The sequence below is a fragment of the Mesocricetus auratus genome, unplaced genomic scaffold (assembly GCF_017639785.1).
Source record: "Mesocricetus auratus isolate SY011 unplaced genomic scaffold, BCM_Maur_2.0 Super-Scaffold_100009, whole genome shotgun sequence".
Lineage (NCBI taxonomy): Eukaryota > Metazoa > Chordata > Mammalia > Rodentia > Cricetidae > Mesocricetus > Mesocricetus auratus.
Window position 1 is genome coordinate 65,220,797 of NW_024429193.1, and position 16,828 is coordinate 65,237,624.

At 53.6% G+C, this 16,828-nt stretch overlaps 1 protein-coding gene across 5 annotated transcripts; it reads right to left on the reverse strand.

The window, feature by feature from the left end:
* Dennd4b (DENN domain containing 4B) lies at window positions 1–16,617 on the reverse strand. 5 transcript variants are annotated; one of them, XM_040752327.1, is made up of 28 exons: window positions 16,600–16,617; window positions 13,899–14,238; window positions 13,119–13,371; window positions 12,809–12,878; window positions 12,443–12,612; window positions 12,125–12,369; window positions 11,063–11,129; window positions 10,908–10,966; window positions 10,618–10,762; window positions 10,019–10,194; window positions 9,784–9,884; window positions 8,853–9,068; window positions 8,277–8,422; window positions 7,846–7,985; window positions 7,634–7,760; window positions 6,651–6,857; window positions 6,177–6,305; window positions 5,065–5,248; window positions 4,376–4,543; window positions 3,488–3,876; window positions 3,213–3,335; window positions 2,851–3,020; window positions 2,627–2,768; window positions 2,191–2,427; window positions 1,366–1,492; window positions 1,109–1,274; window positions 972–1,036; window positions 1–879 (listed from the first exon to the last, which is right to left on the reverse strand). In XM_040752327.1, the coding sequence occupies exons 2-28, from the start codon at window positions 14,213–14,215 to the stop codon at window positions 734–736; spliced, it is 4,485 nt and encodes a 1,494-aa protein (XP_040608261.1). In that variant the 5' UTR covers window positions 14,216–14,238; window positions 16,600–16,617; the 3' UTR covers window positions 1–733. The 5 variants fall into 5 exon arrangements, with proteins under 5 accessions (XP_040608261.1, XP_040608260.1, XP_040608259.1 ...); XM_040752326.1 differs by lacking the exon at window positions 16,600–16,617 and adding an exon at window positions 16,086–16,365; XM_040752325.1 differs by lacking the exon at window positions 16,600–16,617 and adding an exon at window positions 14,979–16,008.
* Window positions 16,618–16,828: the final 211 nt, after the last annotated feature.

Here is a 16,828-nt window from a genome sequence, read left to right on the forward strand (position 1 = left end):
GAAAAAAGACAGAAGCAGCTTTTACTATATTTACATACAACAACACTTTGCAGAGAACAATCCTTATTGCACAGGTCAAGGCCATGAACAGGAGAGGCATTCCCCAAGGTAGAGTGGACAAGAAGGATCGGGACTAGAAGAGGCACCAATTCTTCCCAAGGGAAGCTTGGGACTCCTCTAAGTCCCAGTGCATGGCTCTCAAGGAGCTACAAACCTAATTCCCTTCTCTTTCTTGTGCTCCTTGAGAATCTCATAAGTATAGGAGCTGTGGCCTCAGAATAAATAACTAAATAAAATACAACACTAAGATTGCCTTGGGCTCCTTTAGCAATGTCAGGGAAGAGAGGTGGGGAGTGAAATTCCTCCCTCCCATTCAGGGCAAAGGCTCAGGAACTCTAAATCTTTCCAGTTGTTTTTTAAAACAAAAACTTCTAATTCTACCAGGGTGCTGCAGATCTGAGGGTACCCTGGAATAGGACGGAGAAAGAATGGAGTTGTGCCAACTTCCCCAGCTCTCCCCAACATCAGCATGAACAAACTGGGCAGGTGGGAGCTGCGGGAATTGTGACTTTTGCTAACAGTGAGTTCATCTTCCTGCTATTTCCACTTGGAGCCTATGGCTGAACAGCCTGTTTCCAGTTCCTCTATGAAGGGAATAGGGAGCCAAGCTATGTCTAGAATCCACTCTTCCTCGCCTGTCTACCCAAGGCAGGAGAGGAAAACTTTAGGGTCCCTAGCATTCCAGAGGTGCTCCAAAACATTTTCGGCAGTCAATGGCCTTGGGAGTAGGCATCTGCGCCCGCCGCCGCCTCAGTTCCTCCTTGCCCATGCTGCTGGCCAGCTTGTTAAAGGCAGACTTGTACTTCTTGTCGAAAGCCACTAGGGGAGAGGATGGAAATTGATGCATTAGGACCTCCTTTCATGTCTGGTCCCGTGTCCTTTATCCCTTCAGCACCTGATTGCATCCTTACCTATGTCCACGTGGTCCTTGCCCAGAGCAGCCATCGTCAAGAATAAGATCTCACGGTAGATCCCCCTGTAGTAAACATAGAAGAGGGTCAAAGAAAAGAGGTGCAAGGGACAGGCCACCTAGGTGAGAGCATCGTACCTCTGCAGGTGCAGGCCAGCGGGAGGAGGCCCTAGAGTTTCCAGCAGGAGCCCGACAGCTTTATGAACCTCATTGAGTCCAACATGGCGCAGCACTGACTCCAGTAATGCCAGGCTAAGACAAGAGGGTACTGGGCCTGGCCATACTACTCGCTGTGGGATCTGGCCTGGATGAAAGGAAAGAAGGCTTACCAGGATCACCAAATTCTCTAGATGAGGAGCCCAACCCTTCCACTCCTAGATCAAGTACCAACTCACTGTGGACCCTCCAGAGCACATAGAGCGGTGGGCAGCTGTGGGGATCAGGGCTCAGGACATCCCATAGCAGACGCACATGCACAGAGGCTGGATCAGGGGTGAGCCAAGGAGATGGTCCCTGGGAGGACTGAGATAAGAAGAAAAATTCAGAATGAGAGGCAGAGGACAAGAGAAGGACAGACAATGTTCAGAGAAACAGGGGACATTACAGGACATGATAAAAGAGAAAGGGAAAGAACTTATTTTAGCTGTAGGGTCTCACTATGTAGATTGGCAGGCCTTGAACTCACAGAGATCTACCTGCATGCCTCCTCCCAAATGTTGGGATTAAAGACTAGAGCCACTATGTCCTAAGGAAAGAAATTCTCTTCTCCCAGTTTGGTTTTTTTTTTTTTTTTTTTTTTTTTTTTGGTTTTTTGAGACAGGGTTTCTTTGAATTGTTTTGGAGGCTGTCCTGGAACTTGCTCTTGTAGACCAGGTTGGCCTCAAACTCACAGAGATCTGCCTGCCTCTGCCTCCCGAGCTCCCAGTTCTTATGAATAAGAATTCTGTTTTACTTTGTTACGTACCTAGCACCTGGACCCTAGAATGTATGCAATAAATATTGGCAGAATAAACAGAAAAGCATGAACGATTTTTAGGTACTAGTCACTAAATCAAGTACCTATCCTGTTAGGTTACTGTTTACGCCATCTGAGAGATGATGGAATGGAGGGTCCGAGTAGCAAATGTGCCTGGTAAAATGGCTTTTCTACGCTGCTAAGGGCAGAGAGGACTAGGAGACGAAGACCTGAGAGGCGAGGACGGACAACACAGGGCCCTGACCTGGCGGGGTGAAGGCCCATCATAGGAGGCCAACATCAAGCCTGGCAGAATACTGGGCAGGCGCAGCCGTTGGAAATACCACAGGAGGTTCCAGAAGATGATGGGGTGGGCAGCTGGCAGCTCAGGCAATGCCAACACCTCGCTGCCCTCATTGTCTACCAGAGACTCCAGCTCCTTCCGAAGCACCAGAGGGCTCAGGTATGCCCATGCCCCGTTCTCAACTCTCCGGAGAGCACTCTATAGGCACAAGTAAGAAAGAGTTGGTACAGATACACTAGAGGCTCCCACCCAGAGACTTGCCTTCCCGTAACGCAGCAAGTCCCAAAGCCTCTTGCATGCCCCTCATCCCCAATGCCCATCTACCTGGCACCTCTTGACCTGCCCTCAACAGACAACACACGCCCACTTCCTCACATCCCTCTGGCCCAGCCCTTACCCCCATATGCCCATTGCAGAGCTGGGGTTCATCCAGGGCAAGGCAGAGCCTCCGGTCACTGAGCACAGGGCCAGGACCCCCGGGAACGGGAGCATCTTTGCTGCCGCTGGCACCAGCAAGGGCAGACTTTGGGCTAGGGGCACTGCAGGAGAACAGCAGGAGGCGTCAGCTCTTGGAGTACCATCTGCTTGTCCCTCCCATAGCACTTTTCCTGCTTTGAGCACCTGGGTCGAGAATCAAGGGTCTGGACACTGAGCAGGGGCACAAAGGGACAGGAGCAGAAGGGGCACGTTGTATTGAGGTTAGAGTCATCAGGTGCCCAGCCAGCCATGATTTCCTCGTCATACACCAGAGAATCGCAGGCGCGGCACAGGGAGCAGCTGGACAGCAGAATCTGCAGGCAACGAGACCCCAGGAAATGAGCCTCATCTGGTTCCAGGGCCCCAAAGCCCACGCCCTTTCTTATCCCTGCCATCTCTAAAACCCAGCCAGACCTCCTTTCACCTCCCCCCTTCCCCTGCTTTTCCAGGAGGAGATACGAGCTGTGTGTGTTCCAGCACAATCGTGCAGATGAGGGCGTGCTCACTTCCAGGGAGGGTGGTTGGAAAGGTCCAGGGGTGTCACTGAGGCGCTCGGAGGAACGGCGAAGACTCAGGCTACTGAGAGAAGACTCTGAGAGATCCCACTCACTGCCCAGAGAAGCAGAACTCTGCATTACAAGAGAAAGCACAGTCTGCTGGTCCTTTGTCCCTCTCACTTAGAATGCTGGTTTCAGTCACTCTCAGAGTCACCTTTGGGGCGTCTCCCAGGCAGCAGCCCCTCCCCTCCTGATAGGAAGGTATCCCCTCTCTCACTGGGTACCTCAGAAGCAGTAGATCCAGGCCGTTCTCGGGGCCACAGCAGGCTATCCATGGGACTCCGGCGGGCCGCAGGAGGCAGGTCAGGGGGCAACTCAGGTTGGGGGATGCGGGAGGTAGAGGAGCGGCGGGAAGGGGTGAGCAGCTGTTGGAGGCGGGCACCAAGCCCTTTTCTGGGGGTGCCCACCTCCTCCTGATATCCACTAGTTTTGGGACCCCGCCCACTTATCCCTTCTAGAGCCTCCGTGGACTGGGCACTCAGGGCTGAGCCTGAGCCCCCTGGGCTCCCTCCAGATGCCAGTTCTTCCCCTGTGAGACTCAGGTCTGAGAGACTTCCATCCTGCCAAGGCACAGCTGAGCCACGGGGTTCGAGGACCCCCAAGGCCTCTATCACTGCAGGTCAAAAGAGAATTGAAAGATGAGCCGTGCACTCTTCCAGGTGTTCTTCTCCTGAGTAAACACAATTCTTGCAGCAAAAACTGTCAGTGACAGGAAAGATGGCTCAGCAGTTAGGTGCACTGCTCTTCCTGAGATCTGGTTCAACCCCCAGCACCCACATGGCAGCTCACAACTTCGTGGAACTCCAGTTTCAGGGGATCTGATAGCCTCTTCTGGCCTCCGTGAGCACCAGGGGTACAGGTGATACACTACCATACATGCAGGCAAAACACCCAGACACATTAAATAAAATTTTTAGAACGCAAACTGTATAAACCAACAAACTCTAACATCACAACTCACCATAACAAGATTGCCTCAGGGGCCTACAGGACCACTAACCATTACATGGAGCTAACCAGATCATGGCCCTAGTCTGCCCATCTCTAGCTGAAAAGCTGTCAGGAAAGCTCAATGGGAGGAAGAGGGAGGGAAGGTCAGGTAAGGTACTCACTGTGAGCCACACCAGCCTCCACAGTGGGCTGTGCCCCTCGGGCACTGCCCAGGCTGCCACTCTTGACCAGGCGTCCAGTTGGTGAGGATGGTTCCCGAAGGCTTCGCCCTGCCCAAGTAGTCTGGCGCTGAAGAGGGCGTGTTGGGGAGGGGCGCTCGAGACAGGGCTCTGTTGAAAGCACAAGAATTTAGCCACGGACCGAAACGGCCCCTTGGGTTTTGCAGGGTTTCTCCTAGGTGGAACTTTACACCTCGCTACAACAAATGCAGTTTACCCACAGAAAGGCCTGCCAGTCCTAGTTTTCTGGGTCTCTTCCCATCTGAACCCAACCACCTTATCCAGCCCTGTCTTTTTTGTCGTTTTTCGAGACAGGGTTTCTCTGTGTAGCCTTGGCTGTCCTGGAACTCACCATGTAGACAAGGCTGGCCAAGAATGCACAGAGATCTGCCCCCCTCTGCCTCTGCCTTTTGAGTGCTGGGATAAAGGCTTGGGCCACCACCACCCCTCTCCTTCTTTTTCTTTTGATACAAATTCTCACTATGTATTCCAATCTGGCCTGGAACTCACTAAATTCAAGGTAGCCTTGAATTTGCAACAAGCACTCACCCTGTCTTAGCTTCCCAAGTGCTGGGACTGTAGGTGTGAGCCATCGTGTCTGGCACACAGCTATCTTGCCATTCCCTACCCACCTGTCTGAGAGCTGCCCGACTCTTGATGCACAGCCACCTGTTGCTGCTGCCACTGCTGCTGTTGCTGCCGTCTGTCCTTCAAAGGTTGGCGGAACTGAGCGGCCCCCAAGACAACATTCCGGAGCTTGGCCCAGCGTAGGCGTCCACCCGGTGTACCAGATGGCCATTTGCTTTCCAGCACAGCCTGTCAATCACAGTGCTGGTCTAGTGATGCCTTACCTCCTGTCCTGAACCCCAGGGATGACCTTCTTCTCCAAACATGCTGGCTAGGACTATCTAGCCAATAGCTCTCCCAGAAACAGGAGCCCCAAAGAGGCATTGTCAGTAATAATGGGGTAATAGAGAAAAGTGTATCTAGCTTCTACCATCCATCCATCCATCCATCCATCCATCCATCCATCCATCCATCCATCCATCCATTGATATAGGATCTCACTATGTAGCCCTGGCTGGCCTGGAACTCACTCGGTAGACCAGAATGGCCTTGACCTCACAGAGATCCTCCTGCTTCTGCCTCCTGAGTGCTGGGGTTAAAATTGTGCATCGTCATGCCCAGCTAGACTCTATTGATAAACTGAATGTCTTTGAAGAAATAATCTCAACTGCTTGACTATTTAGTTTTCTTATCTGAAAAACAGGAGACAGTTTAGTATTATGGTTAAGATGCTGAATTCTAAATATAATTTTGCTTATATTCTGACTCCCTAACTTGCTTACTGTGGGACCTGGGGCAAGTTACAAATTCTCTGCATCCTCAATTCCTATAATACAGGGTATGACCATTCTATGCCATGGGGCACAGTGGAGACAAAATGATTTAAAATGTATAATGTATCTAGGACAGTGTCAGGCATGGAGCTTAAGGTTGTTATAAATAAGTAGCAAAGTAGCAAAAAAAAAAAAAAAAGAGAGAATCAAAGTAGCTAAGTCTGAAAAAACAAAAACCAAACAAAAGGAAAAGACCTTCTATCTGTACAAAAGCAACAGTTCAGAAGCACAAAATGACTACAGGACCAAGGAATAGGAACAGCAGCAGCTGTCAAAGAACAGCATTCTCCCTGCACCAGGCCTCAGCACAGACTCCCATCCTGCTCTTGCCCCAAATGAAGTACCTTGTTGTAGTAACCGTAGGTGATGGTGTTGGGCACAATGCCTGCCCGCCGCATCTCCAGCATGACTCGTACAGACAGCACAGGCTGCCCATAGTGTGAGCAGAGCTGCATTAACACCCGGTAACATACCTAGGCCAAGAGATTCACAGGACGTAAAGGATTCACTCCGACCCAAATCCCCAAGTCTCAGCAAGCACCAGCCTCCTAATTCTCAGAGGACGTACTGGCTCCTGGCGGTTCCTTCCTGCTGCTCCCGATGCCCTGCAGTCTCCACTTTTACCCTGCACATGCTCATGCGATTTGTGATCGTTGATGGAGCAGCTACTCAACTCTGGGCTGCCCATTCACTTTACCTGGTCTCCACCAAGTTCCCCTGTCATAGTCCCTAGAGCTGCACATCCTCGCTGGGATTAGGGGTGGGTATGAGCTGCACATCCTCGCTGGGATTAGGGGTGGTGGGTAGTGAATGCCTACCTCATCAGGGAGCACCACCTTGCGGCTCTCCATCTCACGCAACACATGGTAGGCTTTATGCAGTGCTCGCACTCGGGAGGGTGCTGCACGCACATAGGCAGGCAGGCACAGGAACCACAGTCCATAACAGTGACCCAGTAGGCACCGGGCCCACAGCTCAGGCACAGTGGCTGACTTCTGTGCCATTCGCTGCGCAACCTTCATCTCCTAGGTGGGGCAAGGGACACACCAAGGTAAACACAATGCCAAGGCCAGTATTGATCTTTTCTTTTCTTTTTTTTCAAGACAGGGTTTCTCTGTATTGTTTCGGGGGCTGTCCTGGAACTCGCTCTGTAGACCAGGCTAGCCTCGAACTCACAGAGATCCACCTGCCTCTGCCTCCTGAGTGCTGGGATGGCTTTTTTTAAATATTTTTCTGAGATGAAGTCTGAGGCCAGACTCAAATACCAGATCTTGCCTCAGCCTCCTGAGTATAGGACAGTGTGAAAAGTAACACTTTTCCTGAGACAGGGTCTGTGTTCCAGGGACTCACGAGGGCTGAGGCACTACTGCCTAAGCTACAACCCTCCCGGGAGCCTCAGTGGGACGGAGTAGCCTCTGGAGCATAGGTGGGCACCTTGCAAGAGGCGGCTCAGCTCCACCTCAGGAGACGATGGTAAATGACAAAAGCTAATGTTTACGCAGCATTTTGTTGTTTGGTTTTTTTGAGACAGGGTCTCACTATACAGCTTTGGCTGTCCTGGAATTCACTATATAGATCAGGCTGACCTTGAACTCAAGACATCTGCCTGCCTCTGCCTCCCAAGTATTGAAATCAAAAGCATGCATCACTATGTCTGGCTGTACGTTTTGGTTTTTTGTTTTGTTTGGTTTTTTTATGAAACCTCCCAGCAGCTTTATGAGATGAGCACCATTAATATCCTCATTTGATCATTAAGCAATAAGCAGCGTGCCAGGTTCCCCCAGGGGCCACTGCTGCTTACCTGCTTGGTACGACGAGGAGCAGGACTGCTGGGGGCACTCCGTGATGGGCCCGGCACAGGCAGGGCTCCCTGTTGTTCCTGAGGAGACTCGAACAGTTCAGCTCTTAGCTCTGGAAACCCATCATAACTGGGGAGACAGAGACAACACGGAGGCAGTTACCACAGGGCTGAGCATGTGCCTTGGGACAGGCGAAAGGAAAAATCACTCTTACCAGTACTGGGGAGTAGATTCACTGCCTTCTAGTAGCGGGGGCTCCTCTGGTGGGGTGATGAAGACAGTGAGCTCACTTCCTGATAGCTCCTCCAGCTCCACTAAGGGCGTTGGCTCAGGTTTCTCCTGCTCTGGGTGAACCTGGAACGGGATGATAAAAGAGTAAGAGTTAACAGAGCCAGGGTCCCCAGAAGATGGCCTTTCCCAGAAAAACAATTTCACGGGGGAGGAGTCCTGGAGATCCATCTGGAGGGGAGGAGTCAAGAATGAAGGGGCGGTAAAACAAATGAAGCTGGCCACGTATCGCTGCCCGAGCGATGCTTTGTCTAACTCCATCAGTCAGTCCACCACAGGCGCGCCTCGGGACAACAGAGGCGACCAGGAGCAACTCAGTGGTCAGTGGGTACATACAGAAGGGACAATGCCCGATACCTTATCGACACAAGAGTCAAAGAATTCAAGGGCAGCATGCCGGGCAGAGCCAAAAGAGCATTCCTCGATGAACTGTGAGAACATCTGCGTGTGCAGCAGCTGGGAGTACAGCTTGTGGCTAGAGCGTTCCCGAGACTTGAGGAAACCTGAGGGGGTAAGGATGGGTCAGAAGGGGGTTACCATAATTCTCCATCTATCTGTACCCAGTTCTTAGCTCTCGCCATTCGGATATACAGCTCTCAGTCATGCCTTTCCCACAGAGCAGTTCAGCTCTCCAACACCACAGCCCTGCAGTGCCTCCCGTTTATCTGCTTGTGTCTACTGCTGCAGACTGGGAATTTCCCAAAGGCAGGCCCCTCAATAGGCCTGTACCCCTGTGCTGTTCACCTTATGCCAAGGGCTCCTGGATAGCAGGGCACATTCACCTCTGTACCCTTATTGCCTCCAAGACCAGAAGAGTGGCGTTATAAGCAGTCTCTCCACTGCCAGCCAGTGCCTCTTCTTCCCCATGAAGCCCAAACCCCTAACCATGCCCTCCCTCAAAACCTTTTACAAGTACTTACCCTCGTTACTTACCCTGAAGGTTGAAGAGGTTGTCTACATCTCGAGACCCCTCAGATGGGGCCTGGGTGAGAGGGCGCAGGAAGTCCCTGTAGCCTTTGAGCAGACAAGCCATGAAGCGCAGGAAGGCTCCCTGGACTTCCCGCTCCAGGCGCGTCCTGCGGCCACATACAGCCTCGTAGTCTGTCAGCAGGAACTCCAGGGAGGCCTCCTCTTCTGGTCCAGTGTAAGCTGGGAATCAATATGTCTGAGAGTCAAGCTTAGCACTCACAGGGCTTGTCTCACCCTGTTTTTCACACAAATGTCTCCATCTCCAAAATCTGCCTCTGACAGATCTTGCATGAGGAGTGACCAAAAGCATACATTTGGGCATCAGTTCCATGCCTCTCCAGTGACAGGCTCAACAGGTTTTTTGATTTTGTTTTTGTTTGATACAAGATTTTTCTCTGTGTAACAGCTCTGGCTGTCCTGGAACTTGCTTTGTAGACCAGGCTGGCCTCGAACTCACAGAGATCCACCTGCCTCTGCCTCACGAGTGCTGGGATTAAAGGCATGCACCACCAATACCAGGCCAGGCTCAACTTTCTTTCTTCCTTTCTTTCTAAATAATTAATTTTATTGTCATTGTATAAAGGTGTCAGATTCCCTGGAGCTAGAGTTATAGACAGTTATGAGCTGCCATGTGAATGCTTGGAATTGAACCCTGATCCTCTGGAAGAGCAGCCAGTGCTCTTAACCCCTGAGCCATCTCTCCAGCCCCTCAACTTTCTTGATAGGCTCAGGAATGCTGTTCCCCTGGCCCTGCCTCTAGTTTCATTTCAATTCCATCAAATCCAAACTCCTCTAAGCACTTCAGAGAATATCTATTGCCCCTTGGGCCTCCCCTCAAACTGGATATTTGAGGCCAACAACAGCTCCCAGCCTCCCAAGCCCACAGCCTTCTCACTCTGATCCAGCTGCTGGTACAGATTTGTCAGTGTGGCCAGCAAAAGCTTGTATGGTCTGCGGGGCAGGGTCCTAGCAGAGAGGGGCTTCTTCTCCTCCGTTCTAAGAGATGACATAAGGAGAAAGGATGTCAGGGCTTCTACGAAGTCTAAAATCCCTTTGAGTAGATAATAAACCCACACACCAGCCCTTGCAGGTTTCCCTCCCTAGCCCTCAAATGATACTTAGCCTCGTACTGGAAGAGTGTGTTGGTATCAAGATCAACACAGATGACATCAGCAGGTGGATCATGCAGATCGAAATAACTGGAGTGGATACCCACAATGAAGGGCACAGGGGCGTTCAGCACATCCGCCAGCACCAGCGGGCACAGCGGAATGTAGGGGCACTGCCAGTGCAGAGGGAAGATCATCTACAGACCAAGGAGTGAGCACCAGTGAACACAGGGGCCCTGGCCTTGGGGAGGGCGGGCCTATTGAAAGAAGCTATTGGGGGGACTGGAGAGACAGCTCAGAGGTTAAGAGCACTGTCTGTTCTTTCAGAGGACCTAAGTCCAATTCCCAGCAACCACATGGCTCACAACCATCTATAATGAGATTGTTATGTTTACATGCAAGAACACTGCATAAATAATAAATAAGTCTTAAAAAAGAAAAGAAAGAAGCTATCGAACTAAGCTTGAAGAAAAACCCTTTCTCTAACAACTAAACCCAGGCAGAGAGACTGAAGACCCTCTTCCTAAGGAAGGAAAAGCAGAGGACTCCAGTTCTGGATGGAGAGGTACCAGAAAAGACAGCAGTCCTGGAAGAAGTAGACTAGATAAGGCAGTACTCACGGAGACAAGGGCCTCACAGACACTGGTGAGCAGATCTGGCCGCAGTGAGTGGACCAGAAGTTTGTGCTCTGTGAGCACAGCCAGCAGCAATGTAATAGCCAATTCGGGGCCCAGGTTCTGCAGCAGCTGCAGAAAGCTAGCACCACTGAGGGCGTAAAAGGAAAACAGGGTCAGCAGTAGACTTGGGAGCTGGACACAGTCACCACCGGGCCAGTCGGCAAAGGTGCTCATCTGACTCATACCTCCTACCCCATGTCATCGAGGTCCCACCCCCCCATTCAGGCACATACCTGAGGGGCAGGGGTGAGGAGACAGGTTGACAGAGGAGCAGGTTGTCATAGGGAGACATCTGAGAGAGGAACCACAGGTCAGGATGCTCAAGGCTAGCCCCTGCCGACTCCTCTCCTTTCATCCAGCCCAGCCCAGCCCCAGGCTCACCTCTCACCTGCACTAGGATGCGCGGTCTCTGTGGGGAAGGGAACGGGACGTTGTGAATGAAGTGGGAGATGTGCCTAGGGAGAGAGGAGGAAGTTGGTGCAGACTCTCCAGCCTGTCCCCGTCCTATCCCTCCACACATCCCCATCTCTTTACCCGAGCCTCAAAAACCTCCTTCCTCCCTGAACCCTGCCCCTTGACTCAGATCAGCTTTATATACACATCTTATATATATTAGAAAAGAGATCCCCTGGCCTGAAATCCCCTCATCTACACAATGAGCTCCAGGCCAACCGAGGCTACCATAAGAACTTCTCTAAAAGAAATAATAATAACAAAACTGGGCATGGTGGCACATGCCTTTAATCCCAATACTAAGGAAGTCACCTCTGTCATTTTGAGGCCAGCCTGGTCTATGTGGAGAGTTCTAGGCCACCCAGGGCTATATAGTAAACCCTGTCTCATAAGTAAATAAATAAACAAATAAAAATAAGAAACAGATCTGTGCTGGGCATACATAGACCTAGCCAAGACCCAATTAACAAGCGCAGGCTAGATTCCAGGATCCACTTACCTCTAGCCAGTAGCTTTTTTTTTTTTTTTTACGAGACAGGGTTTCTCTGTATTGTTTTGGAGGCCAGCCCGGCCTCGAACTCACAGCGATCCGCCTGCCTCTGCCTCCCGAGTGCTGGGATTAAAGGCGTGCGCCACCACCGCCCAGCCTAGCCAGTAGCTTTCTTTTTTTTTTTTTTTTTTTTTTTTTGGTTTTTCGAGACAGGGTTTCTCTGTGGCTTTGGAGGCTGTCCTGGAACTCGCTTGGTATTCCAGGCTGGTCTCGAACTCACAGCAATCCGCCTGCCTCTGCCTTCCGAGTGCTGGGATTAAAGGTGTGCGCCACCAACGCCCGGCTAGCCAGTAGCTTTCTTAATGGACAAGCTTTATAACCATACACCGAAGTCCCGTCCTCTGGGTGCTCAGTGTACGTGCCCCTCCCCCAATCCCATTCTGACATCGCCCATTTATCCTCCCTAATGCCTCCGTAACTCCCCGGGGTCAGGAGAGCCGTGCTCACGCTTCCAAGGGCAGACGATGGGGGCCTGAGACGGAGTAGCGGTAAAGGAAGGTGAGGAAGGCTCTGAAGGCTGGGAAAGCCGGCCAGCGGGACAGCACAGCAATGGCTCGCCGGCTGCGCACCGCTCGGCCCCCCAGTGCCCGGCCCCGTTCCACGGCACTCAGCAGGCCCAGTGCCCGTGCCTGCCTCTCTGACAGCCTGGCCCTCGGGAACGCTTCATAGAACTGCAAGGCGGCACCATACACCTGGCAGGGGCATAGGGTTGATCAGATGGGCTCTGCATTGCGTGGACCCCCTTACCACACTCCACATGCCCACCTTATCTCCAGCAGCACCCGTGAGCACGAAGGTGGAGAAGACGGGCACCGGGTACTTGGTCTGAGCAGGCCAGCACTCGATGGTGGCTCCCATGGGCAGGCAGAAGACCGGCACTGACTCGGGCAGTGGGAATGCCTCGTTGTCTTCCTCTGGGTAGCGGCCCAGCAGCTCTATACTCCAGTAGAATCAAAAGCACCCATTAGAGTAAAGAGGTCCGTTAGATTCCAGATAAAGAAACTAGAGGATCCCAGAGAAGGGCTAGATGGTGAAGGGAAATAAGTTCTGGGATCATCACTGAAGTTACCAAGACGTACCGAGCAGAGGGACGGAGGGTCAAAGGATAGGAAGGGCAAAGGGATCACTCACCTGCCTCATACACCAGTGTGTTGGCTTTGGCCAGGCCCACCTTGTAGCACAGGTACACTGCTGGGCCCCACTGCCCCAGGAATGACAAGAGATAGGCAGACACATCACTAACAAAGGTTTCTGGGGGCCATCTTCCTTCCACCACCCTGCAGTTGCCTTTTGTCTTCAGAGCTGCCCCTGATCCCAGTCCTCCCAGCCAAGCCACCTCATCTGGCACTTGTGTCAGCGGCCTCGGTCCCCAATATACTTTGTTCCCCGTGTCTACACCCTCACACCGATGGCCCAGGCTGTAGCTCTCAATACCACTCACCATGCCAGGGTTGAGGTTGCGGGGCAGCCGGCAGTAAGTGTGAGGAGTGCCCTCACCCTTGCTGGGCAGAACCAGGCAAAGGTCAGTGATGCCCAGGGCATGCAACCCTGCCCCGTCTGCGGCCCGCCGGTACATGAGGTAGGTGCGGGGGTGTCCAGGGCCTGGAGGGGCCAGGTTGGCTGAGTGACTATATGGTGTTGTGTCAAGCACTTGGAAGCCAGGTTTGGGCCGTTCCTTCCCTTCATATAACACCCTGGGCACAGGGAGCGAAGACGTCAAGGGGTCAGCACAAAAGACGTGGTCCTACCGGATCTGCCTACCTGGTCTCCTAACCCGGCCACCTTCTCTTAGCTTTGTCAGACTCTGGGAGGACAGCCCACCACTTCCTGCTTAGCCCTGTCCTTCAGGATCCTTGCCCTCATCTGCCCTTGGCTCTACCTCTCAGGCAGTAATCATTTCTGCAAGCCATGCCCTCCGCAGTTCTCAAGAGTAAGCACCAAGAACCAACAGACTGACTCTTCGCTGAGTTCCCCACATGGCTTATCCCATTTGATGTCCTGAAGCAGCCGGTGAGGAGTCGCTATCCCCCTTTTACAGGTGGAGAAACATTCACTGGCTGGTAAAGCAGCAGCACAGGCAGCATGTCCCTCCCCCCGACCTCTAGTCCATTCTGCTACCGTTCCCATGTTCTTCCTCTCAACCCATATCCTCCCCTCTTCTCAGCTCACTCAAAAGTCCCTCCCACCTTCCCCTAGCGCCAGCACTGACAGGGGTACACACCCCAGCTCAACGAGGGGGGGCTTGTCACGCCCCCTACGGTAGCAGATGGCTGGTTGAGTTCCACCCAGGAGCCCAGCACTGAGCTCCAAGGGGTGGCCACCAGCAGAAGTCTGGATGCATGTATAACCCTGGGGCACTTCCTCGCCCAGTGCTCTGGCGATGACTGCCACGTCTGTAATAGGTTCAGCTGGCCGGGGAGGGCGCAGGGGCCCAGTAGGTTCAGGAACCCACGTCTCCTCAGGTATAGGGGCTCCATTTCCTGCAAGCCCAGCCACCACAAAGTAATCCACCAACCGGGGAGGCCGCTCATCCGCCATGGCCCCCCCTTCACTCACGGCATCTGGAATGGTTAATTGAGAAAAAGATGAAGCAAGAGAGGCTAGTATTCCCATGGCAACCGGAGGCTAGTGTTCCCATGGTTCCCATGAACCCCTCTTCTTTTCTCTTCCTAGTTCTTCTAAGGAAAGGATAAATGATCAGCCAATCCTGAACTCTCCTGCCTGTGACATCACCAGACTCTCAAGATCCCACTATAGCTCCTTAGAGACCACTAGGTCCCTCCTTCTTAGTGATATCAGCCCTCTCTTCCCAAAGAGCCCAAACTCACAACACACATCTGACACATTGCTCACCCATTCCTTTAAAGGCCTGCCCCTCTCCACCCTCTACAATTACATCTCAGAGAACACAGTATTTTCTATAAAGGCCTGCAATGTCATCATTCACACCATACAAGCCTTAGCATTCTCACAGGTCTCTGACCTTCCTGCTCTGACAGTAGCAACACCACAAGAACCTTCTGAAACAGTTAATGCTCTTAAATCATTTTTAGAAGACCCCACAGGTTTCTGGGAAGGCCCGCAAAACCCAATATTTAGTTTCTGCTCAGACTTCGAGTAACTTTTTTTTTCTCTAGCTTAGCTTTACCTACTTGGCCAAGCAACCAGGGCTCTCCCATCTCCAGAATCTTTAGGTGTTTGTAGTTTAGGGACGCTGAGAGAGCTCCAGCCATTCCGTGCCCATGCCACCCAGACCCAGACAGTATCAGGCCCACAACAGTCTGTTGGTAACTTTTCTCACCTGCCTCCATGGCCTGACCCTGGGGAGTGGGCACCCCAAGAGTCCTGAGGTAGCCCAGAGTGCTGCAGGTGGGAAGAAGCCTGGTGGGTGGCTTGCAAGGGGCTGGAGGCTGGGAGAGCGCTTCAGAGGGGAAGGGAGGTTACTTCCTGAAAGGGCTGCGAAGGGGAAGCTGCTGCCCGCTCAGCATAAGTCAGCCTATGAGTGTGCGGTAGCGATGGGAGGGGGCCGCGCTGTCGGAAGGTGCCAGCACTGTATCAGATCAAGACAAGCCTCACACTAAGGATCCTGGGCAAAGCAGGGGAAACTCCCAATGTCTCCAGGATGCACAGTCTATTTAACCTCCCACTGTTCCTCAGAGACCTGGAGCCAGGCGGGCTGTCTTCTTAACCTGGCCTCTGGACACACATGCTCCAACTCAAGCTATATTTAGCTTGAGCTTCTCCACATCTGAGAGGTGAAGCCAGGAGTCGGCGTCAGCCTCCTGATTTAACTCCAGGACACATCTCCCTCTCTCATCCACTGCAGGCCAATAGGAGCTCTGTGCCCCAAGGCTACAGGCAAAAGCCGTTAGATGACACCCTCTACAGGCAAGTGGCTGGCTCCGGATCAGCAGAACTTGTGCATCCAGGCCTACCCTCACCCAGTCCGAGTAGAGGCCTATCGAATAAAGCCCCTTCTCCCTTGGAGAAAACGCCGGCACTGGAGCCACCCTGGGTCCCAACGCCCACATGCCGGAGGACGGGAAGTCGGGGCTGGGGCAGAGGACGCGCCGCGGGGGAGGTGGCTGAGCAAAGGGCCAGAGGGCCGAGAGAGGCGCGCGCACAGACTGCCGAGAACGTGACGGCAGCAGCGCCAGCAGCCGCGTGACCGTAGCAGGAAGGAAGGGTGCTCTGACTTGGGCGCCCGTGGGAGCTCCAGGGTGTAGGGTGCCGGGCACAGCTAGCTAGCTTCGTGTAGCGCCCTCTCCTCCACTTTCACTTCCCTGGGAGGGAGGAAGCGGAACCAGATGCGCAGCGCAGAAGAACAGCTGGGGACAGTCCCTCGCGCCTCCCGCCCGCCCTCCGCCCGCCCTTCCCCGCCTGCCGCCCCGCCCGGTCCGGCCCCTACCTGCCTGCCCTGGGACTCCCCAGCCGGCCCGCTGGCGGGTGGCTTGGAGGGCGGGCTGGCGGGCCGGCGGGCGGCCGGGCTGCTATCCAGCCCCGGACATGGCGCGCTCTACTTAGGAGCCGCTCGCGCCGCGGGCTGAAGGAAGAAGAGGCGGCCGAGGGCTCCGGGCACTGTGGAGAGAGATCTGGGCGGTCCCAGCGTCCCCGCGCTGCGCCACGCGGGGACTGCTGCCGAGCCGCTAGCTCCGAGCGCGCGGTCCTCCGGCTCCCGCGGTGCTGGGGCCCCCGCGTTCTTCTGCGCGCCCTGCTTTCTCCACTCACCCCCCCACCCCCCCCAAGAGCCGCGGGCGCCGCCGCTATTTCACCGCCCCCCCCCACAACCCGGGCTTGCAGCCGTGACCCTGGCTAGCGCTGGCCCAGAACCCTGCCGCCTGCAGCGCGACCCCTGGTGGCTGGGAGGGCCCCCTGCAACCAAGCAGAATTCCCACCACCCAGCGGACGAGCGAGACACTGACCCCAGGTGGCCCCGAAATCAGAGCCGGTGCTCCTGTCCTGCCCTCCGTCCTACAGTCAGATGTGGTCGCTGTGCCACGGTGAAGGCCCTGAAGACCTAGACTTGGAAAGCCCAGGTGACTCCCCACTTCCAGGTTTAGAACACACTCGCCGGAGCCAGAAGTTCTCAGTTCTCCTTTCGAAAAATGACAAGAGCATTGAAAAAGAGGAAGAGAGGCTTAAAGCCGAATG